This window comes from Ictalurus punctatus, chromosome 1 (assembly GCF_001660625.3).
Source record: "Ictalurus punctatus breed USDA103 chromosome 1, Coco_2.0, whole genome shotgun sequence".
NCBI lineage: Eukaryota > Metazoa > Chordata > Actinopteri > Siluriformes > Ictaluridae > Ictalurus > Ictalurus punctatus.
In genome coordinates this window covers 22,542,281-22,566,725 of record NC_030416.2, presented here as the reverse complement: position 1 = coordinate 22,566,725, position 24,445 = coordinate 22,542,281, and the positions used below count along the sequence as shown (strand labels likewise).

The 24,445-nt window shown below is 36.7% G+C and overlaps 1 protein-coding gene across 3 annotated transcripts; it reads left to right on the top strand.

Moving 5' to 3' along the window:
* Positions 1 to 925: 925 nt before the first annotated feature.
* zdhhc18a (zinc finger DHHC-type palmitoyltransferase 18a) lies at positions 926 to 24,106 on the top strand. 3 transcript variants are annotated; one of them, XM_053682899.1, is made up of 10 exons: positions 926 to 2,010; positions 3,793 to 3,953; positions 4,054 to 4,203; positions 4,398 to 4,535; positions 4,679 to 4,730; positions 5,044 to 5,146; positions 5,287 to 5,399; positions 5,570 to 5,672; positions 6,520 to 6,586; positions 7,399 to 7,538. In XM_053682899.1, the coding sequence occupies exons 1-9, from the start codon at positions 1,769 to 1,771 to the stop codon at positions 6,559 to 6,561; spliced, it is 1,104 nt and encodes a 367-aa protein (XP_053538874.1). In that variant the 5' UTR covers positions 926 to 1,768; the 3' UTR covers positions 6,562 to 6,586; positions 7,399 to 7,538. The 3 variants fall into 3 exon arrangements, with proteins under 3 accessions (XP_053538874.1, XP_047013354.2, XP_017331594.1); XM_047157398.2 differs by lacking the exons at positions 6,520 to 6,586; positions 7,399 to 7,538 and adding an exon at positions 23,602 to 24,106; XM_017476105.3 differs by lacking the exon at positions 6,520 to 6,586 and having other exon boundaries at positions 7,399 to 10,308.
* The last annotated feature ends 339 nt before the right edge of the window (positions 24,107 to 24,445 follow it).

Sequence of the window (24,445 nt, the reverse complement as noted above, 5' to 3'; positions counted from 1 at the left end):
AAGACCCGCAAAGCAGCACGTAGAGTTTGCGGTACAGGAAGAGCGCGTGGCTTCCGCGTGTCAGATTTTTAACGTGCGGCTCAAGAAGACGATAAAGATGAACTATAACATCTGCTGAAAATCCATCTCTCTCCTCATAGGGAAAAGATTGGGGATTGCGTCTGTCCCTAAAAGTTCTTTCCCTTGGAAGTGGCTTTATTATCTGCGTTCCGAGCTCCACAAACGGCGAAGCAACCTCTACATTCACTAAAGGGTTAACTTTGATGCGTCACAGTTCTCTCACTTTGCTCGCAGCTGATTGGTCAAATTGGGTTTGAGTTTCCTTACCTATAATAAAAGCTGCTCCGGGGCAGGTTATCCGTGTGGTGTAAATTACCATGGCGATGAAACTCGCTTAAAACCTAATCCACCTTGTTGAGACCGAAAAACCAGAGTTTGCTCAAACTAAACGTGAACTTACCTGGTAGCCACCAAAACTGGCTTCGTGAACAGATCTCTGACCTTTTTAAAAACTGCACATACTCAAGCTGTGCATACTGGCCCCTTTGCTTGTTTTTTTTATATAATGAACACAAGTTACCACAGTTCAATTATATATATATATATATATATATATATATATATATATATATATATATATATATATATATATATATATATATATATATATATAATGAAATTATAGAAGAAATACTAGGCTATGTATTTCGAGAAAGAATACAAATAAAAGTGAGCATTTAAATACTTACAATGTAAAATAGTTAAGCATTAAACCATATGTGCAATGCTAAACGTAATGCCAAATAAACCTTATTTCTTAAATAGTATGTTAGTTTTTTTCTATCAGATTTTTGTGGCGCTGCCCACTTATGACGATTATGTGGGCCGTCATCTCATTGGTCAGACATGCGGAGGCGGGTTTTATTCTTGGACTCCTGGTCAATCACAAGCCTCGCTCGGAAGTTAACCAAGCTTGTGTCAAAAACAAGGGTTTGTTTTACAATCGATGTACAGCGTAAACCGTATCAGTATCTTTACAGACAGAGCAACGGTACCGCACAGGCTCGTTATCGGATTTCCAAATGCTTTCATGGTCTCCTGGCAGCGTCTGAATGGGATCGGCTGTCAGACACCAGGACTTAGCCTTGAATGGGTTTAGCTAATTAGCTTGCTTGCTAGCTGGAGGCCGTCTGGTTTTCTTGTAACAATAAACGCAGCTTGTCTTTAATTCTAACAGGTAATGTGAGGTGTCAGAAATGAATTAGCGTGGCTTAGCTTTAGCATTAAATACCGTCATACAGACGTGTAATGTCTTAACATGATAGTTGTACTGGATAATCAGCTAGACAGTCTTGTAGTGTTTACTACCAGATAGACTTAAGTCTGTCTTTGGTTAAACGATATCACAGTGTGCAGTGTTACCGCGTTAGTTAACATAAATTGTGTATAAACGCCGAATTCACGTATCATTTAAATATCATTAAACCACAGGGAGGATTTTACATTAGCTGTATTTATCGGATACCGGTCAGTAAAGGGTTATATTAGCCACCGAGCTCATGTTCAGGGTGTTGTGGAGAATCTTTTCAGTGGGCTTCTGTGGTGTTTTTGAGTTGTGGGCTTACACTCCAGCTCTGTTGCTTCATTAACTAATGAAGTATAATCCATAGGCTGGTAAAATAACCGGTTTGGGTTGTTAAAATCGTTAGCGGGCCACTGTGTGGTTAAATTTGACCTCGTTTCAATTAATTGGTTACAATCGCTTACAATGAAAAACTGTGAATACCAACAAATTGATCCCAGAGCGCTCGGAACCGCAGCGTCCACACCAGCTTCCACTCTACCACATCCGAGGAAAGAGCTTCCTCATCCGAGGAGAAAATGGGAAGTGTTTCCTGGAAAAAACCGCTTTTACTGTAATGGACGCATCATTGTGGCGCGTCAGTGCGGTGTGCTGCCTCTGACCCTCAGCCTTATTGTCCTCAACACTACCTTATTCTTCATCTTCGAGTGAGTACTTCAGTCCTGTCGCATTCTCATTCAGTTCACAATTTACTACTATTTCTACCAATACTACTGTAATACCACCATAATATCACTGCTTCATCGCTCATGCCGTTTTGAAGTAAACGTTTGCAGGGTTTTTATGTAGAAAAAGAAAAGTATGAACTCAAAAACGAGCAAAAACAAGGTTATTCTGTGGCCAGTGAAGTGTAGACAAAAGATCTACTTAATCTACTTTAATCTACTTTTTCCTGGTCAGGATTGAAAGCATTGGATCCCGAGCCTATCCCTGGTGAACCGGGCCTGAGGCAGGAATACTCTGTGTTTGTCACAGTGCTCCATAGCTACACACATTCACACCTAGGGGCAATTTAGCATAACCAGTCTACCTACAGACATGTTTTTGGGAGATGAGAGGAACCTACAGGAAACCTATGCAGGGAAAACCTCCAAAGAAACTTTACACAAGAGAGTAACCGAGCTCAGGATCGTGACCATGGAGCCTGGGGGGCAGCAAAGATACCTGTTGCACCACCCAAAACATTTTTAGAATTGATCACATTTCATTATACAGTTGAAATCATCAAGAAAAAGAACATGGCGAGTCTGTTAAGTAAAAAAAAAAAAAGAAAAAAAAAAACAATCCAGGAAAGAGCTAGGTTTTTATGAACAAAATGAAACAACACTGCCTTCCAAGATTAAACATACAGTATATTTACAAGGCTAATCATATATGGTGCTTGTCAGAAAATAATCATATAGTTACACATGTCTCCCTTAAGCAGTTCAGCATCCCTTCAGCAAAATGTTATACTGTGACTTGAATTGCAAGTTATGTTTAATCAAGTAACTGTACTCTATCACTATCATATAAAGTCCCCTCTGAGAGTACTGGAATAGCAAGGCCAATTCTTTTGTTTTTGTTATACACTGAAGATATTTGGGTTTCAATTCAATTACATTTTTTTTTTTTTATAGTGCTTTTTACAATGGACATTGTCTCAAAGCAGCTTTACCGAAACACATAAACATAGGATACAGATTTTAAGTGTGTGAATTTATCCCTATTGAGCAAGCTGGTGGCGATGGTGGCAAGGAAAAACTCCCTAAGATGATATGAGGAAGAAATCTTAAGAGGAACCAGACTCAAAAGGGAACCCATCTTCATCTGGGTAACAACGGATAGTGTGAAAATAAAGCAAAGTTCATTATGTTTTTTACATGAAGGAACTAGTTGTGGAACTAATCCACTGTTCACTAAAGGGTTTGAAATCAAAAGATGAATACTTCGAACACTGCACCTTTGGTGGCAGACCACCCAATTTTTAGGTGAGCAAACATATAGGAACTGATAGTCTTAAAATAAATAACACTTAATATTTGGCTACATATCATAGCCGGTGACCCACTGACCTCACCAAACTGCTGAAATACTTTCGGAGGGGACTGTATGATTCACAATTGCTGTGAGAACTTTGACATGCGGTTTGTTTATTTAATTATTTCATTGTTGTTATTATTTGAGGGTAAGTTAGTAGTAGCTTATCATAGGTAACATCAGAACAACTGTCAACAGTCTTCAAGGCCCCCCCCAAACAAAAAAAAACAAAACTGAATTTAATGTAATTGTGGATGCTGTATATGTATCTCAGGGCTAATGTTTTGCCTCGTGTGACTGACGCTGTTCGGCAAGAAAAGCCTGGGAAAGAAACTGCTTTTGCCATGATGTGCTTGTGGTAAATATATCCAGTTGTTTGTTAAGCAACTGTGCAATTTCTTTCCCTACAGTTGCCCTTTTCTGGTGGCTCACCTCACCATCTGCATCCCAGTGATTGCTGGAGTGCTTTTTCTCTTTGTGATCATCACCCTTTTTCGCACCAGTTTTACAGACCCAGGGATCTTACCCAGGGCTTTACCAGAGGAGGCTGCTGACATTGAGCGCCAAATAGGTAAAGTGGATGTGTATGAGTTTTAAATGTAAAATGGGTTGATCTTAGGGTTTATAATTCTCTTTTCTGTGTTCCTGTAATATGCGGTTTGTATTCTTAGATAATTGCGGCTCAGCTACATATCGACCCCCACCTCGAACTAAAGAGATCCTTATAAATGGACAGCTGGTCAAACTCAAATACTGTTTCACCTGCAAGATGTTCCGTCCACCCCGAACATCACACTGTAGTCTCTGTGACAACTGTGTAGGTGAGGCTCTCATTTTAAGTCTGTAATTTTATTAGTGGTGACTGAAAGATACAGAATATTTTATTACTATGGACTTTAAATGCAAAATTTTAGAAGTGCATTGTAAAACAAGCAGAACAATTACCTAATATTGTATGTATATATGACCGGTTTTAATTGTACTCCAATAACTTGTGCTTATGTTCCCCATACAGAGCGCTTTGACCACCACTGCCCATGGGTAGGGAATTGTGTTGGAAAGCGCAACTACCGCTTTTTCTATACTTTCATAGTTTCATTGTCCTTCCTTACCTCCTTCATTTTTGGCTGTGTGATCACGCACCTCACTTTAAGTAAGTCGATATAATATTTATAATAAACATTTCTTACTGTGTGTGGTTTATTTATTTTTGTTTGTTTGTTTTTTTTGTTTTTTTCTGTCTTCAGTGTGAATATTGCTTGAAATGATTGCTTGAATAATTTTTATCATCACCAGGATCACAAGGTGGGAAAGGCTTCGTACATGCCTTACAGGAGAGTCCAGCTAGATATCCTTTCTGTTTCAATGCCATGTATAGGGACATGGGTGATTCACATGGCCCCAGGACCATAGCCTGCTGCTTCATCTTCTTCTGATCATAAACCCATTCATCCCTAGTTGCTTCTGTCATTTCTCAGGGCTGTACGGTTAATAAAGAGCTTCCTCCTGACTTCCACTGACCAGGCATCATAGCATAACTGTTTACATGGTTTATGGTTGTGTTGCTGCATAATTTATGCTTAGATAATCAGGGATGCAACAGTAATTTGTATAGGGAGTGAATGTCTTATATCGGTGTTAAACCTTAACCCCTCTGGTAATGTTGTGGAACTGGTTGTTTGTTTCTTCTCTATCTGGTCTATCCTGGGTCTGTCAGGCTTCCATACCTACTTGGTGGCTTCCAACCTCACAACTAATGAAGATGTAAGTGTTTGTTAAAAACAAAAAAATCCAATGCTGTACAATATTTGGTACAAAAGCTCACTTTCTACTGGAGTGTTTATGAAGTAAGAAGCATGCAGTTTAACAAATGTCCCTGTTTTTATATTGCTAATCCTTCACAGATTAAAGGCTCTTGGTCAAGTAAAAGAGCTGTGGAAGAATCTGGGAACCCTTACAGCTATAACAGCATCTTCACTAACTGCTGTGTGGTGCTGTGTGGGCCAATGCCTCCCAGGTCAGTATAGCACTAGAATAAAAGAGTCTCAATTCACATAATGTACCAGATTTTATGTTATTGCTGTCACAAACTACCAATATTTTCCCACTAGCATTAATACAGCATTTTAACAGTTAATATAATTTCTTACAGTCATATGCTAACATAAGTGTGATGCTGTATTTCAGCTTGATTGACAGAAGAGGGTTTTTACCTCCTGATGTCATCCCTCAAATGGTCACATCTGAAACTGAGATCCATCCTTTTATGAAGAAGAATGACACCAACGTGGTAAGAGTGCCATCTAGTGGCAATACCTCAGACTCGGTCTCCTTGCATGTGAGACTTCTAAATGCAAATGCCTAATAATGAGTGATGTGTACATTGAGAATTACTTGACTAAAGAGGTCTTCAGTAAAGTATTTAAATTATCTAATACAGGTTTAGGAGGGGGAAAAAACCCATAATATATTGGCTATTATTAAAATGTCAACTCTAACAGTTCACAGTATCATATTAAATCACACACCTGTCATATATGGTGCTTGTCAGAACCTAAAAAAAGAAAATAATCATTTAGTTACACATCTCCCTTCAGTAAATGATTATGTTGTGACTTACATAGGAAGTTATGTGTAATCAAGTAACTGTGCCTGTGACTTAATAGCAGCTTATCATAGGCACCTTTAGAACAATTGTCTACTAACATTAAGGATACCCACACCCCCCAAAAAAACAAAACTGAATTTAATGTAATTATGATTGCTGTATATGTATTATGTCCATGGCTAATGTTTTGGCTCGTGTGACTGACACTGTTCAGAAAAGTTTAATTTCCTTTTGTGCAAAGTAAATAACTTTTACACCCTTCAGGACAATTATGTCCTCTTTAATTTTAGATTTTATTTATGCAGTTCGGTTTAAGACCTCATTGTTGTGGTTTCCATTTAATATCTTTACAGCTCCACCAAATTACATGTCTGTATTGTCATTTTAAAATGGGTACTTTTTGTTTTTGGAACTCTTCGTGCTACTTGTACATTTACCACAGTACCAAAAACATGCCTTTCAGTTGTGGGATTTCTTGATTTAGATTTTATGCCCTTCAGTTTGTGATGTAATGAGCTGATTTCAACAGGAAGGGAACTGTCAGGAATTTGCCGTCTCATGCACTGCCTGATGGCTGGCAGATCTGAGTTTGGATGGTAAGATTGTGTTAGGAGCATTTCTGCATGCAGCTGTCACCATCTTCTTCTCTCTTGACCTAACCATCCTTTCCAAAGTTTTAAAGTCATTTCAGCATCCACTCCCTTCACTTCATGTTTAGCTGTCTGTGCATTAACTCTGAATCTCCATCCTTAACTTGTAATGTTTTTGTTTTGTTATTGCTTATTACTTATTGCTTCTGTCAAAATAATTTATTTTGAGGAAGTAAATGTATTTCACATGGCTTAAGCTTACATGAAAATTACATTGCTAACATGATCATTCAACAGGGCCAGGCTTGTGTGTTCTTCTGTTCTATGTCTGCACTCCTTCCCATGCTTTTTATTTCATCTGGTACTCTCACAGGCACACCCAGTTTCATAACACCCCCCCCCCCCCCCCCCCCCCCCCACCAAGTACTTCGATTCTGTAATTTTGCTCAGTGTTCTCTCTCTTTTTATTGGCAGGGCCACTTGGGTTTCACAGCTTGAAGCTCACTTTCATATACTTGTTTCTTTCCTTCATCCCCTCATATGTTGGTTGCTTCTGCTGTTCTAAACTAGGTCATCTTTTCATCCCTTAGTGACCCTAGGAAACTTCATTCTGCAAAGATGTACCCTTTCTTTCTGTGCTCAAGAGCAAAACTAAGCTGCTATAATACTTCCTTACCATGTTGTCTTCTCCAGTATTTAGTGCATGTTTTGTTGTGGTCATCAAACAATTTAAAAAAAAAAAAAAAAAAAAAAAGACCTCTGTTTTCACTTTTTTTTTGGTTCTCCCTCCCTCTTCCACTCTTCTTTACTGTGTGCAGTGCACACAGGGTGCCAAGGAGCTTTTGGAGTCAGTTTCTCGCTCCTTGGTGGTCAAGAGCAGCTGCAGCTCAGCCACATGCAAGACCACTCAAGTGACCCAGGAGAATCTGCTAACTACTACTGTCTCGAGCAATTTCAAGTCACAATCTGGTAGGCCTTCTACCAGCTGCTTTGGAAGACAGAAACCCCATCCGACGGACAGGGCCTGCCCTCAGCAAATGAGCAAAAAATCCACACTGGATGCTCAGACACTTAGTGTCCATCTTTCACTCTATTCTATTAGCCATGGTTCTCTCATTCTCAGTGATGCTTCTGACATGGGCTTTCTCCCTCTGACCTGAGTACAGATGCACCAGCCCCAGCAGACAAGGCATAGCACCCGTCCCCCATTCACTCACTGCACTGGAATATACATGCCCTGTTTAAAAGTGAGAAATGGTTAACAGATGGCATTTCACTCAGGAAGTTCTCAGGGGTCACGCTGTCTCTAAACAGTGTGGGGGAAAAAAATGCCTGTTGGACCTAAGCTTTATTTAACAAATTTGTAAACAGATTGATTTAGTGTAAATGCTGGTTCTCTGTTTCGTCTGCAGTGTGGGAATAGTGGGAAGCACAATACACGTTTGACAAGAAAGGGTCGTTTCCTGTTCTCTCCACACTGTGCACAGCTGTGTTTGGTGTTCCGCTAAGACTTGAGCCATATTTAAGATTTCCACATTGCCTTGCATTCATAGCAGTAACCTTTGTTTAAAGATCAGAGTTGTGTAAGGGAAGTCTCCTGACATATGCAGTCCAAATAGGCCTCAAATACGGTATATATCCATTATGATCTGTGAAATGCAGAAAGAGATAAGTAATCAAATTTAATTTGTACATGATTACTTCATGAGTGAATGAGTGTTCAAGTATGTATCATGAGAGTGGTAAAGGCTACTTATTTGTGTATTGACGGTAATTTGTTGGTCAGTTATTTAAGCTCTGGAAGTAAATGACTAGTAAGTGGTCCTCAAACCTTTAACTTCAGCATTGGAGTAGTTACATAAACGGATGTGAGCTCCTCCAATATTATCAGTAAGAGAAAATGGGACGGGAGAGTTGTATCTCTATTTAGAAGGATATATCATTGAAGCAAAACTTTGCAGCATGTGTTTGGGTTAAAGCACCATGCTGAGAAAGTGACATTCACTTTGCAAACAGTGTTCTTGGTCCTGGTCTTAATATCTTAAAAAAAAATAATAATAATAATCCAGAGAGTGGAGTATTTTTGTTTTGTGCTGCACAGTACAGTGTATCGATTGTACGCAAGTGTAGTGAAACTGTCCTAGAAAACTTGGACTTCATATAAAAGCAAAAAGAATTTTATAAATTATACCTGAAGTATGCGTGTTTGGTAATGTTTTACTGTACTGTTCATTCTACATGTAAACAAAAATATTCATTAAATGTTCAGCTGTGTATACTCTGAAGATATGCAGACAAGTTTGCGCACCATTGTCTGAAGATTGTTTTTGGTGGTTGACATGAGTTGTATATTTTTGTTGTGTTTTTTTTATTTTTAAATGTTGGTTAGTAGATATTTTGTTGTACCTAAACCAGAAGTATTAAATTCAGGGATAGGTTTGCAAGAAGAATGCAAATAAAGATGTGATTTAGTAAAAGGCAGACAATTAATCTGACAAAAAAGGCGTTATATGGGCTTCAGAAATGAGTTGAGATGAGATGAGATGTACATTTATTGATCCCCCATAGGGGAAATTCAAATTGACACAGCAGCACAAGTAGGATGAGTAACATCAAAGAAAGAAAGAAAATAATTTCCATAAATACCTATATAATTGAAATAAATATTAGAAGTTGAGAGAACTATTAACTTTAAAACAGTTTTACAACAACTTTGCTGGAATTCACTGCATTATATTGAGGGAATTACTGTAGGAGAGATTGAAAATGATGAACAGAAGCTGGCTCGTGGTTTCAATGTTTTCACAGAAGTGAAACTTGTCCAAATGTGATTGTCATGTGAGCATGTTGACATCACACAACATACCATTACTGTAGGTTTTGAGAAACATAACACTTGATTGAAACTGGGGCTGTGAGAATGTGTGTTCTATCATATTTTTAGGCTGGTCTCATAATTTATTTTGCATTAATACTACTTCAGTTTAGAAGTAACTATGCAAGTGTGCATAGCCAATACTGTAAAAGTGATTGTTCCATTACTATATACAGTACTGTGCAAAAATCTTAGGCTCATGCAAAGAAATGTTGTTAAGCAGCGAGGCCATCAGGCCAAAAGAAAAAATGAAACACTACATTAAAAAAAAAAAAAAATACTATAAAGGACAGTAATAAAGTAAACAAAGTAAATATTTGTTATGACAGCCTTGTGATTTAAAAACAACAGCAAAAAAACATCAATGTTCTCTGGGTACAATATGTGCAGTTTTATAAGGAATTTGATGTTCATCAGTCACCACTTGTGGCACTCTGATTGATTCCTGAAAACTGGTTGTCAACACTAGATGGCACATTTATTCTTCACTATAAACAAATGACCTGATTGGCCAAGGCAAGACAGTCCAGAATCTCAGGCCTAAGCTGCTCATGTCCTGCACTACTGAGTGACTTCCATGCTCCAGTGAACATCTCATTAAGAGTTTGATGAAGTGATGTGTGAAAGAGCAACAAAAACAAGCTGTGCCGTTTTTATTTATTTATTTATTTATTTATTTTTATAAATGAATCTAGATTTGACCCGATAAATATCTTCTCATTAAAGTTACAGGCTGTTCTACTTGAGCCTTAGACAAACAGTGCTGGTTCTTTGCCAGGTATTTATTCTTAGTTCTGTCTTTTGTCTATGTATGCATTTTTACTTTTTAATAAAAACAAATGTAGCAAACAAAGATGGAGAGAAGGCATTAGTTGTGTATATGATTGAAGCAGGATGGGTATAATTTACGCTTTGAGTGGCTATGAAAGTTGCTCCAATACAATTTGACAATAAGGAGGAGGATATTTTTAAAACCCTGTAATAATAGAGTCATGTCATAAATCCAAAACTTATTGCTGATGCATTCACTTGGGTCATAGGTCCAGGAGTGCTCCCTGTCCTAAACATGTTAATGTTTTCCCTGCTCCAAACATGTTTTGGTCATCTAATCAGTTAATTTAACTGCCCTTCATGTGTTGAACTGAGTGAGATAAAGCAGGGAAACACTAAAATGTGCAGGTCAGTGTTGGGAACATGTTCTTAAGGTTCAGACAATTTGACTAAGAATATTATTCATTATTAAAACTTTGGCTAGCTTTTACTTCATTTTGTTTTTTTTTTTTATTTTTTTTTTTTATTAATGACAAGTATGGTAGTTCTAGTTCTGTGCCTTCTGTTACTGTAAGACAAAATCTCTTCTCTTTTGTTATTCTTACATTCCCAAGCAGGTTTAACAAGTATCCACGTAACACAGCGCAGCAGCGATGATATCTAGGTGTGGCACAAAAAATCATTAAAATGATGATTGTCATCATCATTTTAATACAATAGTCATTTCTGTGATATCAGAAATTTTGTCCTCAATCATGCAAACAGTATGTTCTAAGCAATATATGAGGCAGGATGTGGGATAAAGTTAAACCGTAGTGTAGAGGGCTTTGCAGGTGATAGTCTTGCCTGCTCTAAATGGCTCTTCATTTGTAATTGGATCTGAAACCTGGCATGCATTGGATTAGATTAGCTAAAGGTAAGAGTTATCTTGTGTTCACTCCATACACAGATTTCTATGTGCGTTACAAGTAGTAGTCATCATACAAAAGCTCAGTTATGCCAAATAAATGGTAGAGATCTTTAACAATTCTGAGCTTACAAATTCCCAAGATCAGATGGACTTTATAAGGTGCTGGTAAGACGCACAGTAACCCAGAGCACTTGAAAGATTCATTCATCAAATTTTGTATTTGTACATTCTTTTCTGTTTGTGTACACAGACCATTTTACCACCGGCACAGAAGTGATCGTTTCATCAAGCATTTCACATATTATTGTTGTATATCAGTCTGAAAATAAGAAATGGTATATATGCTTATTGTAATTAGCGATCATGCGTTTGTCTTTTTTTGTTTGATCATATCTTGATGTGATTTGGAGGACATAGACCCAGGTTTTTTGAATGATCTTCCAGTAAGTTCAGGTCTGTAAAGACCACCCACACATTCTGCAACATACTGTCCAAAGGTGAAGGTTTCAGTCTTGTTTTAAGGCAAATAATTATTCAGGCGATAATTATTGGCTAACCTTTCAGCTTTTTTTCTACAGTTGGATAACTTTTGTAAAACAGCAGGAGTTACCTCTTCACATCTTTGGATTCCTTTTCCAAATTCACATATATGTTCAATAACAATATTATTTAAACATGTTGGCTGGATGGATTGTAAAGTGATATCTTATATTAATGATACCTAAATCTTAATGATACTTAAACATTAAATATGCACAGGTGGATACATGTGTAAAGATCCAGATAATACAGTTAACATGTGTAGAGAAAAGTATAGCAGTGGAGAGACAAATACATAATAAAGGTAATTTTTTTTTTTTGTCTATAATAAAGGTATTTATAGCCAATGGAATCACCTATATTTATGAGTAACCACACACAACTTTCAGGCAACCATAACAGCATGTGCAGTACTTATATTTTATTGCCATCAATGCAATAATAATCAAATAATAATAGTCGGTGATAAGAATGAGTAGATGTGAAGGTGTGCCATTACACTTTCACCGACACATCAAACCATAACACATTGCTATACGCTTCTCAGTTTTTAATAACACTGTCATTGGATGTGACTTCTTTTCTCTAGAAACTCCAAAATTTTTGACACCTGTCATTAAAATTAGCAAAAGATTATGATAAATGCATTGTACAATGAATACAATAACCTTTGCAATACATTATATTTTAATTTTAAACAAAAAATTGGGATGCTGTAAAGTTTCATTTGAACCAAAAGGTTTCTAACAAAAACAGTTAATGAATAGAGCAATAACTTCTGCAAAGTGCTGGTTTAAAAATTATTGGCACTCCTAAAATTAATAGTGAAGGCTTCATGAGTCACTTGTTTGTCTTGAGCAGTTAAACTGCCCATTGTTCTTCAGAAAAATCCTCCAAGTTCTGCACATTATTGGTTTTTCAGCATCTTCTGCATATTTGACACGTTTCCAACAGTGACTATATGATTTTGATATGCATCTTTTTCACACTGAGGACAACTGAGGGACTTGTATACAACTATTACAAAAGGTACAAACATTCACTGATGCTCAAGAAGGCAACATGATATATTAAGAGTCAGGGGGATTTACATTTTGAACAGGATGATTGGTGTAAATTATTTTGTTTAAAGATCTTGTTTTTTTGTTTGTTTGTTTGTTTTTTTATTTCTATTATTTTTTTATTATTTAGTGTTGCCCAGAGGCTACATGAGATATTTACATGTTTCCCAATAGACAAAAAAAGACCAATTTACACCAAACATCCTGTTCAAAAGTTTACATCCCCCTGCTCTTTATGTATAGGTATCGTGTTGCCTTCTTGAGCATCAGTGAATGTTTGCACCTTTTGTAATAGTTGCTTACGAGTCCTTCAGCTATCCTAAGTATGAAAAGATGGACTACAATATCATATAGTCACTGTTGGAAAGGGGTCCAATATGCAGAAGATGCTGAAAAAGTAAAGTGTGCAGGTCCTGGAGGATTTTTCTGAAGAACAGTGGGCAGTTTAATTGCTAACTTTCACAAAACATAAAAGCAGTCATTGATCATCCAGCAATACACAGTATAACGAATCAAGTGTATATACACTTTTGAACCGGTTCATTTGTGTAAATTCAGTTATTACTGTGTATTGTGAACTATATGTAAACATCTGTTATGTGGAATAGCTTATTCAGGGCAGAACTAAGTAAAAAACAAAAAATGATTTTTATGATCCCTCTTTAAAAAAAATGTTTTTTGATAAAATTATCATTATTTTGAGGGGGCACAGTGGCTTAGTGGTTAGCGCATTTGGCTCCAGGGTTTGATTCCTTCCGTGGCCCAGTGTGTGCGGAGTTCGCACGTTTCCTCCGAGTACTCCGGTTTCCTCCCCCGGTCCAAAGACATGCGCTGTAGGTTGATTGGCATGTCAAAAAGGGTCCATATTGTATGAATGTGTGTGATTGGCACCCTGTCCTGGGTGTCCCCTGCCTTGTGCCCCCTGCCCCCTGGGATAGGCTCCAGGTTCCCCATGACCCAGTAAGGATAAGCAGTACAGAAAATGGATGGATTAACATATTGCAGATTCTGCCAGGTGTATGTAAATTTATGACCTCAACTGTATTTCTGGCTTGTTCATATTGACCTACTTCAATGCAGATAACTAGTTTTCAAAAAGAAATTCTACATGGTTCACAGCTCCAGGGTCCTGGGTTCAATCCTGAGTCAGATTACTGTCTGTGAGCAGTTTCAAATATACTTCCCGTGGGGTTTCTCTGTGTTCGTCCCACCTCACAAAAACCATTAGGTGGTTTGGCAACTCTAAGGCTGTATTTACACTGCATGGTTCAAGTGACCCAGTTCCAATTTTTTTTCGGATATGACCCATGAACGTGCAAGCAGGACAAAAGCATATGGATATTCTCAGATCCATTTCAGGCCTCATTCATACGTGGAAATAAATCTGATATGAATTGGATACGTCCATTTGCGGCTGCCATGTAAGTGGACAGATCGGACATTCCCTGTCAATGCGAGTCGTACGTCATTGAAAAAGCAATGGTGGCGAATGACGTCAACTCATGCAGACACCGACTGCGAAAACATGTAAATGCAGCATAAATAGCCTCTAGATATGAATGAGTGTGTGAATGTGTGTATCTTTGCTAGCCCTGTGATGGACTGGTGTTCTGGCCTTGCCCTCAGTGTTCCTGGAATAGGCTTTGGATCCACTGTGACCTAAAGATGAATGAATGAATATACTACTTATTTCTGTTTTGATTTGGATGTTTGTTTGGAATCATTATTTTATTGAAAGCTATTTGTATAGCAAAGTCGTAACATCGGGCCAGAGACAAAAGGCTACTGCTGTTATTTAATGTTTTATTTGAATAATAATTTAATTTGAAATATTTTTTATTGTCATTATCATTAAGGGTGTCCATCATTTTGGAGCGCTACTATAATTTATGGTGAGATTCCATACATTTAAGAAACCCTGAGGATTTAATAAATTATTAATGAAAGCCATGTTCGAAAGTACCTTTATAACTGTCATGGTTGAAAGTTCATTGCACACGAATGTTACTCTTATGTGTGCTTTTTGGGGGACTGCGCTTACTCAATCTTGCTACATAATTGCCTAACTGTTTCGTTTTGATGTGCACCACCTTTCCGTATACTGTGCACAGACAAAAGAAAATCTTCTAAATACATCTCATTTACAGGTACAGTAGCTAAAGTCAGAACACAGTATAAAAACATGTTATGCTGTTACAGAATAGATAAGTTGTTGATAATGCAGTCTTTTGTGCAACCACAATAAAAAATAAAAAAAAAAGCCTGATAAGCTTGTGGCCATAAACATTCCTCATACCTTCGGACCTGAAATTGTTTGGGTTTTTTTCCACGTTATGTGATTAGAAGTTTTGCAAATGTTTTGCAACTTGTAAACAAAGTTAGTGGATCACCTACAGAATCAAACATCAGGTAAAAATGCTTGACTGAAGGCCTAGAGACACACGTAATACTACATAAGATTGGAGCACAGGAGCTTATGCTAATACTGTTCATTCTTTCACACATGTACATGGTGTATGCCCACAGTATTGATATGTCTAGTATTAAAGCATTTGTAGTGTAATATATAAACACTGGGCAGCTGAAGTCGAAGTCACCACAAGGTGACATGGGGAAGCTTTGAATGAACCAGTGCACTTTTAAGTGTACTTAAAAACAATTAATCATTTAAAAATATATATAAATTAAACACCATGTGCCTCACTGTCTCCAGAGTGAAGTGTGTGCTGACAACAAATGGAAATCTTTTATTGTCTGCAGAGCAAACTTCAGTGACTCCCTACAGACTCCCCAGAAATGAATTTTCAATGTATTCCTTTCAGCCTCCTGAGCTTCACTTTGCTGCACTTCTGAAAATATATGCTGGTACATGAGGAAGTGTGTGTCAAACCTACACATTTTGTTTAATGGTTATTTCTTCACCTACCTTGGGCTCTGTGCTGTGAAATGTGATATAGCTACACTCAGATTTTTTTCTCTAATAGCATATTCTCACAAAAGTGGTTGATAAAAATGGGTCACAGTGATGACTCTATGACTCTGCCACTATGCTCTTTTTGCAGGATTTTATTACCTTACTCAACTGCTACCCTTTTCATGCCTGGAAGCCTTTTTTTTTTCAACTGATCTCTTTTCTGGCAGTAAAGCACTTGGATATCTAGACGCAGAAAGTGCTTCCTTTCAACATATATCTGAATTGAAGTGCCTGTGTTCCACACAAACATCAAAAGCTTTACATTGATATGTAAAGTAATTTTAAAATAGTGGAAGTTACTCAACCTATGAAAATATATGATGTACATAATTGTGAGCAAAGTTCTGCTAACAAGATTAGTCAAAGGCAAATATCCTCTTGTTTCTGGTATTTCGTGATCACCCTAATGAGACTGACAGATATATAAGCAATTTATTGTACTGGATTGGTGGTTGCTAAGTAAAAGGTCTCTTTTAAGGGTTTTAAGGTATTTAAACAGACACCATTATTTGTCTTCATGTTCTTTTTCTGGATTATGATGTAGCAGACAAACTCATTACAACTGGTTTACAAACTATAATAGAAACTCACAACCCCCCCCACCACCACCACCACCACCACCACCACCAGTTTCTTTGTTCATGATGTCATGTAAAATTTATGTTAATCTGAACATTTACATACATTACAAGGAATACAATAGATAATCAGATAATCAATTAATTACATTATTGTATAATTTTTTTTTTAAAGATTGAATTCAGTCTTAAAGAGATCGGTTTTATATAAAGGAAACTAAATGAGTGTTTCCTTGCTTTATAATTAATTTTACTCCATTATATCAGCATCATAATGTAAAAATACAATTCTTTTACTGTCTTTTCTTTTGATAGTGCCAACACTTAAACAACACTGACCTAAAAGTGACATTTGCAATGAAGATAACTTCTAATCATTTATACTTTTACAGCCCTCCACGTGTATGTGCTATCTGGTTGTAATGTTAGATTAAAGGCACATAGTATAGCCTATTTGACACACCCTGTCGTCTGTGACAGAGGGAAAAAACAAGGGGTAAGAGAGAGAATAGTATAAGCCCTCTGGTTTGTTTGGAGAATTATTTAGGGCTAGGCATTTTTTTTGTATTGTTTCAAATATGTTTTATATTTTTGTTTGTGAACAATGAACTTTTCATGAGTGCAGGGACTCCGGCAAGACTAGCTATGACAGCATAACCAAACGGTAGAGCCAGAAGGTAACACAGATATGAGTGAAAGTGGGGAGACGCCAGCATCCAAACATCTCAGTTCACCACAACACTTTATGCTTGTGAGCCCTCTAGATCTGCTCCTTTACCTAAGAAAAAAAAATATTCACAAAAACTTGAGTAAACAAATATGTTTTCAGCCTGGACTTTAACACTGAGACTGTGTCTGAGTCCTGAACACTAATTGGAAGGCTGTTACATAACTGTGGGGCTTTGTAAGAGAAAGCTCTTCCCCCGCTATAGCCTTCACTATTCAAGGTACCAACAAATAGCCTGCACCTTTTGATCGAAGTAGGTGTGGCGGATCATAAAAGACCAAAAGTTCGCTCAAGTACTGTGGCATGAGACCATTCAGTACCTTATAGGTAAATAGTAGTATTTTATAATCAATGCGAAGCCAATGCAGTGTGAATAAGATAGGGGTGATGTAGTCATTTCTTCTGGTTCTTGTAAGGACTCTTGCAGCTGCATTCTGGACTAACTGGAGGTTGTTTATGCTCCTACTGGAACATCCAGACAGTAGGGCATTACAGTAATCCAGTCTAGAGGTGATGAAAGCATGAACTAATTTTTCTGCATTGTGTAGTACTTCAGTCTTGTCAGAATTAAGTAAGAGGAAGTTAATAAGCAGCAACTTTATTAACCTGGTGTCTGTCATCTGGCTTTGCGGAAACATACAGCTGTGTGTCATCAGCATAACAGTGGAATCTAATTCCATGTTTACGAATAATTTGACCCAGAGGTAGCATATATAAAGAAAAAACAGTGGGCCTAAAACAGAACCTTGTGGAACACCAAATTTTACCTCAGTATGCACAGAAAAATGTCCATTTACATCTACAAACATCTACAAAAGGGCCGTTCCCTTAATGCCAACAACATTTTCTAGTCTGCCAAGTAGAATAGTATGATCAATTTTATCAAAAGCTGCATTAAGGTCACGCAACACAAGCAAGGAGACACAACCCTGATCAGAGGCGAATACTAGGTCATTTACCACTTAACCAGTGCTGTCTCTGTGCTATGATGAGGCCTAAATCCGGACTGGTATATTTCATGAATGTTATTCCTATGTAGGTACGAGCATAGCTGATGTGCTACAACATTTTCTAAGATCTTGAAGACAAAGGGGAAATTTGATATTGGCCTATAGCTGGACAATTGACAGGGGTCGAGGTCAGTTTTTTTTAATCAGTGGTTTAATAACCACTAATTTAAATGATTTTGGTACATAGCCAGTGCTAAGAGAAGAACTGATTTTTAGAAGGGGTTTGATTACTTCTGGAATAATCTTTTTGAAGAAACATGTAGGTAAGGGATCTACTATACAAGCTGATGATTTTGATAAAGAAATTAATTAATTTAGTTTGTCTCTCGAAGGGGAGTAAAACATTATAATCATTGATCTGATATTGCTATAATATTATCTAGAGGGTTAGTTATAAAATTGGCTGGTTTTAAATTAATGGTCTGAATTTTTTTGTCTAATATTTTCAGTGTTGCCAATTGAAAAATTCAGGCAATCGTCGCTGCTATATAATAATTTTGTGCAAGTTTCTGTGGTGGTTATAGTCCTAGTTAATTTTGCTATAGTATTGAATAAGAGTCTAGGATTATTTTTGTTATCTTCAATTAAGATGGAGAGATAGACTGATCTAGCAGCACTAAAAGATTTTCCATAGTTCAGGAGGCTCTCCTTCCATGCTGTTTGAAATACTACCAAATTGGTTTGATGCCATTTATGTTCTGTTCTAATTGTCGAGTGGTCTGTTTTAAGGTACATTTGATCATTACACCAGGGTGCTATCTTCTTCTCTCTAATAATTTTTTTTTTTAAGTGGAGCCAGCTTATCTAGCATGTAGCGGAGCATTGACACTAAGCATTCAGTCACCTGATCAAGTTCTTTGGCATCTGACAGTGATTCAGTCATAGTTGATATCTCTGGGAGCTTATTGGTAAAACTCTGTGCAGTAGCTGATGTGAATGTATGTTTGATGTGGTAGCTTGGTAAGGTGCATATATTATGATCAATACGCAATTTAAAAGAGATGAGATAATGATCTGAGATAGCTTCAGACTATGGAAATGGGAATATATTTTCTATATTTAATCCGTTTATTAGTAAAGGTCAAGAGTGTGACCACCATTATGAGTGGGTACATTCTGAATGATCCCTACTGAAGCTAGAATTGACACAACCGCTGTACTCAGTGGATCTTCTGTGTTAAAATGAATATTAAAGTTGCCAACAATTAATGATTTGTCTGTAGAGGCAATCAGGGTTGAAATAAAATCTGCAAATTCACCAAGGAATTCAGAATATGGCCCTGGGGGTCGACAAATAATAATTAGTGGAATCGACTTGGTAGAATTGTTTTGTGGCTACATATGTTATACTAGTATGAAGAATTTCAAGAGTTGAATTTATGACTTGGTTTTTGTGTGACACCTAGATTATCATTATAAATGAGTGCGACACCTCCTCCTCTGCCAGTTATACAAGGCTGATGTATATAACTGTATCTAGGAGGGCTAGCTTCATTTAGTGCTATATACTAATTTGGTTTAATCCATATTTCTGTTAAACACATTATGTTAAACTCCTGATCAGTAATGGTTTCATTAACAATAAGTGCTTTAGATGTAAGAGATTTAATACTTAACAGTCCTAGCTTCAGATCAAAGGTGAGGGCTGTGCATTCAGTATGATCTAATTTTATGTAAATTTTTATGTTAATAAGTTACTAAAACATACTTTCTGAATATTTCTATTTTTTTTTTTAGCTCAGGAAACAGACACAGTCTTGAAATTGTGGAAGCTAGGTGACAACTTAGTGCAGCTAGCAGACGATCTGTTTAGTCTGCTTGTCTGCTCTCTGGCCTTGGCTATGGATTGTCAACGATTACCTAGACCTGTTCTGAGACTATGTACTATGCTGCAAGAAATGAGAGCAGCACCTTCCTGAGTGGGATGGATACCATCCCGCCCTAACAGGTCAGCCTTGCCCTCAAAATTACTCCAATTATCTATTTATCCAATTATCACCTGGACATCCAGCAGTTCAGCGACCATAACCTTCTGTAAGCAACATCGCCATGCCGCATTGGAATGGAGCCAGAGCATACTACTGCATCAGACATCACCTTTGCTAATTTACACCCCTTTATAATGTTGTTCTTATAACCTGTGACTGATGAAGGCGTATGTCATTAGCTCCTACATGAATAACTAGCTTTGAAAACCTATGCTTGCCTAAGACCAAGCTTAGGCTAAAGCTGCAGGGGCCCCTAAAGGCCTAGCTAATTTCACATGCCTTAAGATAGAGTCTCCTGTAAACAGAGCTCTTTCAGGTTTCTCAGTGGGTGCTTCACCGAGGAGAGTAAACCTTTTCATTGTTTGCCTGCCGCTGTAAGGCTTCTCAGTGAACAGGCACTGAGGACTTTGTGTATTTGCGTCAGAGGTAGGGCTCAGTTTATATATGTCTGTTCCAAAGATTGAGCTGCGTCAGTCAGACAGCAAATAAGAGTTCCTGCATCTTATCAGATGCTAACCAGAACAGGTAGACTGTATGCACTTCAGTAAGGAAAATCCTGCTGCATTGACGTCATCCAAACATTGGTGTTCCCATAGAAATTTCTGAGCCTGTTTGTTATTTTTAAGATTTATTGATATTAGGCCCTACTTTTATTTTTGTTTAAGCTTAATTTTATTCAAATATATATATATATATATATATATATATATATATATATATATATATATATATATATATATATATATATATATATATATATATATATATCTGAATACAATAATGGGTGACATTATTGTGAGTTTTATAAACTATATGAAGAAGTGTGTTTTAAATTGTTTGGCTTTAGAGAAACAAGATGCTCCAGAGCCAAAGCACACAATAATGTAGAACAAATGAGCTTTACTGAAGCCCACAGTGCAATGATATATGAAACCATGACAAAAGCATAGATGTGAATTATAACACAACTGTATTTAGCAAACGTGTGACAAGAAACAAGTGTGCATTCAACATATTCTCATTCAAGGCAGTATACAACTAATATTGACAGTATACAACTAAAATATTTGAGCATGCATAATATCTGTACAAAGCACAGCAAATCTTAAGACCTAAAATAAGCTACACACAGCTTATCTTGTACACAATGCTACTGTTTACAGCAGGGCTGTCTTGACTAATGAGATTATTTCCACATTTTGGTGAGATTTATTTTGAAATGAAGGAAGTAATAAATAATTCAATGATCTTGTTTTGAACAGCTCTATTTTGTGTACCTTGCTATGAAGTCCCACTCTTGTGAGCTCACTAAATCAAAGAAGAGAATCACACTTTTAACCCTCTACATTGCTGTAAACAACACTGATTATTAATTCATGAGCATAATATTGTGTTGTATTGTAATTCATTGTAAATTAGTTTATTCAGTAACCTAGTACATAAAAGTGTTCCAATTAAACCACAAAACCTGCATGTGACTATAGATCCACCCAGGGTTTAAGACTAAGATTTAAAAAAAAAAAAAAAAAAAGTTTAATAACTCATAGGTAACATTGCAGGGATTAATCAGGAATGAATGAGTGGTACATTAACACCTAAGACACTACTATGTACTACTAAGAAATATTAGATAATTACTCAGTAAATAATAATAATAATAAAGTAATGGTTTGGTAGTTTACTATGAACAAGCAATAATTATCAAATTAAATCATCTCCTGAAGTTCCATCTTACCTACCTATTGAAGGACTACTGATACATCTAGCCTACTCTAACAGGTCATGAAGTCAAGTATAAATGTTTTTTAATCCTTGGATATTATAAACATGAAAAGTGCTCAGAGGAAGCAGAAGTGAACAGACCCTGTATTCACCACTGTCCATTCTGAGCTCACTTTGAAGATTTACATGCTTCATACGTATTTAAAAAATACTTACACATGATAAAACACTAAAACATTAATGTCTAGTAGAATAGATACTATCTTACCTCACAACATTCTTTTATGCAGAAGTAAGTCTGTCCGTGTTCCTTCTGAATAATCACAAATCAGAATCACATAACTCTGCGTATGTGTCTTACTTCCATAGTCTTTGAGATATTGTTTTCAAATGTTAAGGAATAAGTAAGTAATTTGGATGTTAGATAAAGACTGAAGTGTTACTGCATAATTCCTTAGGAGTTAATGATGTTAATGACTGAAAGGTTGCTGTGTCCTTCCCTAGGAATGATGATCTGGAACAGTATTGTTAAGTGAATCACATGATAACACATTACTAATTACTAGTTAGCTAGTACTTCTCCAGAAGTTATATAAGACATTTCATGCTGAATTACCAAACCATTACTTCATTATTACTATACTGTAATTATCAGTAAATCTCTAGTATTCATTAGTAGTTAATGTTAGTGACAGAAGTGTTAACATAGCACTAGTCATTCATTCCTGCTTAGTCATGGTATACAGTGGTTACTTATAAGTTATTGACATACTGAAGGCTTTTTAGAGGACATTGGGCCTCCGTGTATGTAGTTGGTATTATTACAGTATTGTAAAGTTTTTTTTTTTTATAAAACTGAATCCAAAATGTAATTTTAGTTAAAAAAGAAATGCACGTATGCCACACATTTTGGGTGTGTCACAAACTAATGAGCCTCTGCCATAAACTATGCATGTACAACTCAGTCTAGTTGAGTCACTTACTTTTCCTTTTTCCAGTCTCATGGAAGAAATGGTTTCCTGAGTCATCACACCATCATAACTGCTAAAAATGATTTAAACATCACAGTAATGAAGGACTTTGTCTGTTCTAAGTCATATTGCACAACCCACTAACCTCATGCTCTGTTTTAATGCCACTTGGAGATGAGTTTGAAGCAGAGCACTCTCATTACATCCAGCTCTGTTTAGTCATTGCTATTTCCATTTTATTTGGCACCATGATATCAATCATCAGACATTTCTCCACTTCAAAGCTATGAGTTCTTTCCAGTTGTCTGAACCACCTGATAGGCAATTACAATAAAGTGCAGTCAAATACAGTAATCAATAATGTGTTTCACTGCATACCAAGTTATTGAAATAGTAGCTTTATAGATCATTGTATCAACATTTTGTAATAATATCTCTTCATCTGATAAGGTTGGTGGTTTCGTGGATTAGAGGATTAGGAAATGGATTATTGTAAAATTTAGGTAAGAATGTTTTTGTCACTTCAAGCTGTAATCTTTGAATGCTTGTTAGCTTTGAATAAGTCATGATCAAATAATGGTGAATCTATACCCACCCACTAGACTCACAAAGCGAGATAACCTTTTGTTTATTTCAAATGCAAGCATTTTGTTTTGTTTACCGTATGTGAATCCATACTGATAAAAATGCTTCTTACTGGCTGGATAGAAAATATTTTAAGATTAAATACCACAGTTGTGAGCACTCAGTCCATCTACTAACTATTTTTATGAAGAGTACTTTATGATGGGGTTGAAAATGCCAAGTGTGTCCTTTTTGTTGTCTTTCATACGTGCTCTAGCTCAGCCCAGTCCATGGGTTTTTCTCTCACACTGGTTGCTTGCCACATGGCAGTTTTTTTTTTTATAGATCTGTGACGAAGGTGCTGCGTATCTCCAGCTGTACAGGCAACTGATGAGGGCCACTTATTCCACACTGCCTGGCAACCAGAGGATGCTGTTACCAGCTGAAATTGATTAACACCATGGTGTGTGAAGACAATCTGCCCTAGATTAAACATTTATAAAAACAGCTTGTTTGCCAATTACCTGTTTATTCTCTCCATTCACTAATAACACTTCATATAGGATTTTCTTTAACCTTAATAAGTAACAGTTTTAAGTAACTGTCAAAGCCCCTGACATAAAAGCCCCTGTTAAGCCCCTGACATAAAAATGCATCCTGTAACATGTTACAGAGGAAACTCAATCATTATGCAGTGCTTTTGCTCTGAAGGCTAAATGAACTTTCTCCAGTGAAACCTTGAAAGAAAAAAACATTAACATTAATATAAAATAAAATATGTACTCATCTATAAGGTCATGTTGAGTTAAAGGATAATGTCGCTTTTATTATCATTTGGTAGCCAGTAACCCCGTTGCACTGATAATATACACTCTGTACTGATGTGGATTTAACAATTGTTTTGCTGTTTAAAGGAAGAATAAAAACTTTGACCAAAAGAGCCAGTGCACACAAGAAAATTCACAATGGAAACATACACGTGAGAATTTATCTTGAGTGGAAAAAGCCATGTCTTTCCACCCATGGCTTATCACTCTCTGTAAAACTTAATCAAGTCAAACTGACTTAAAGACAACACACTCAAGTACATGTACTTGAAAAATAGGCCATCTCATCAAGTTCAGAACTTTCCAGCCAACTGCAGGAGCAATCAAAGATTGCAATTAAAGATTGG

Coding starts and splice junctions, on each gene's coding strand:
- zdhhc18a (XM_017476105.3), top strand. CDS start 1,769: ATGAAAAACTGTGAATACCAACAAATTGATCCCAGAGCGCTCGGAACC. Junction 3,954..4,053: donor TGACATTGAGCGCCAAATAG/GTAAAGTGGATG, acceptor TTGTATTCTTAG/ATAATTGCGGCTCAGCTACA. Junction 4,731..5,043: donor TTACAGGAGAGTCCAGCTAG/ATATCCTTTCTG, acceptor CCCCTCTGGTAA/TGTTGTGGAACTGGTTGTTT.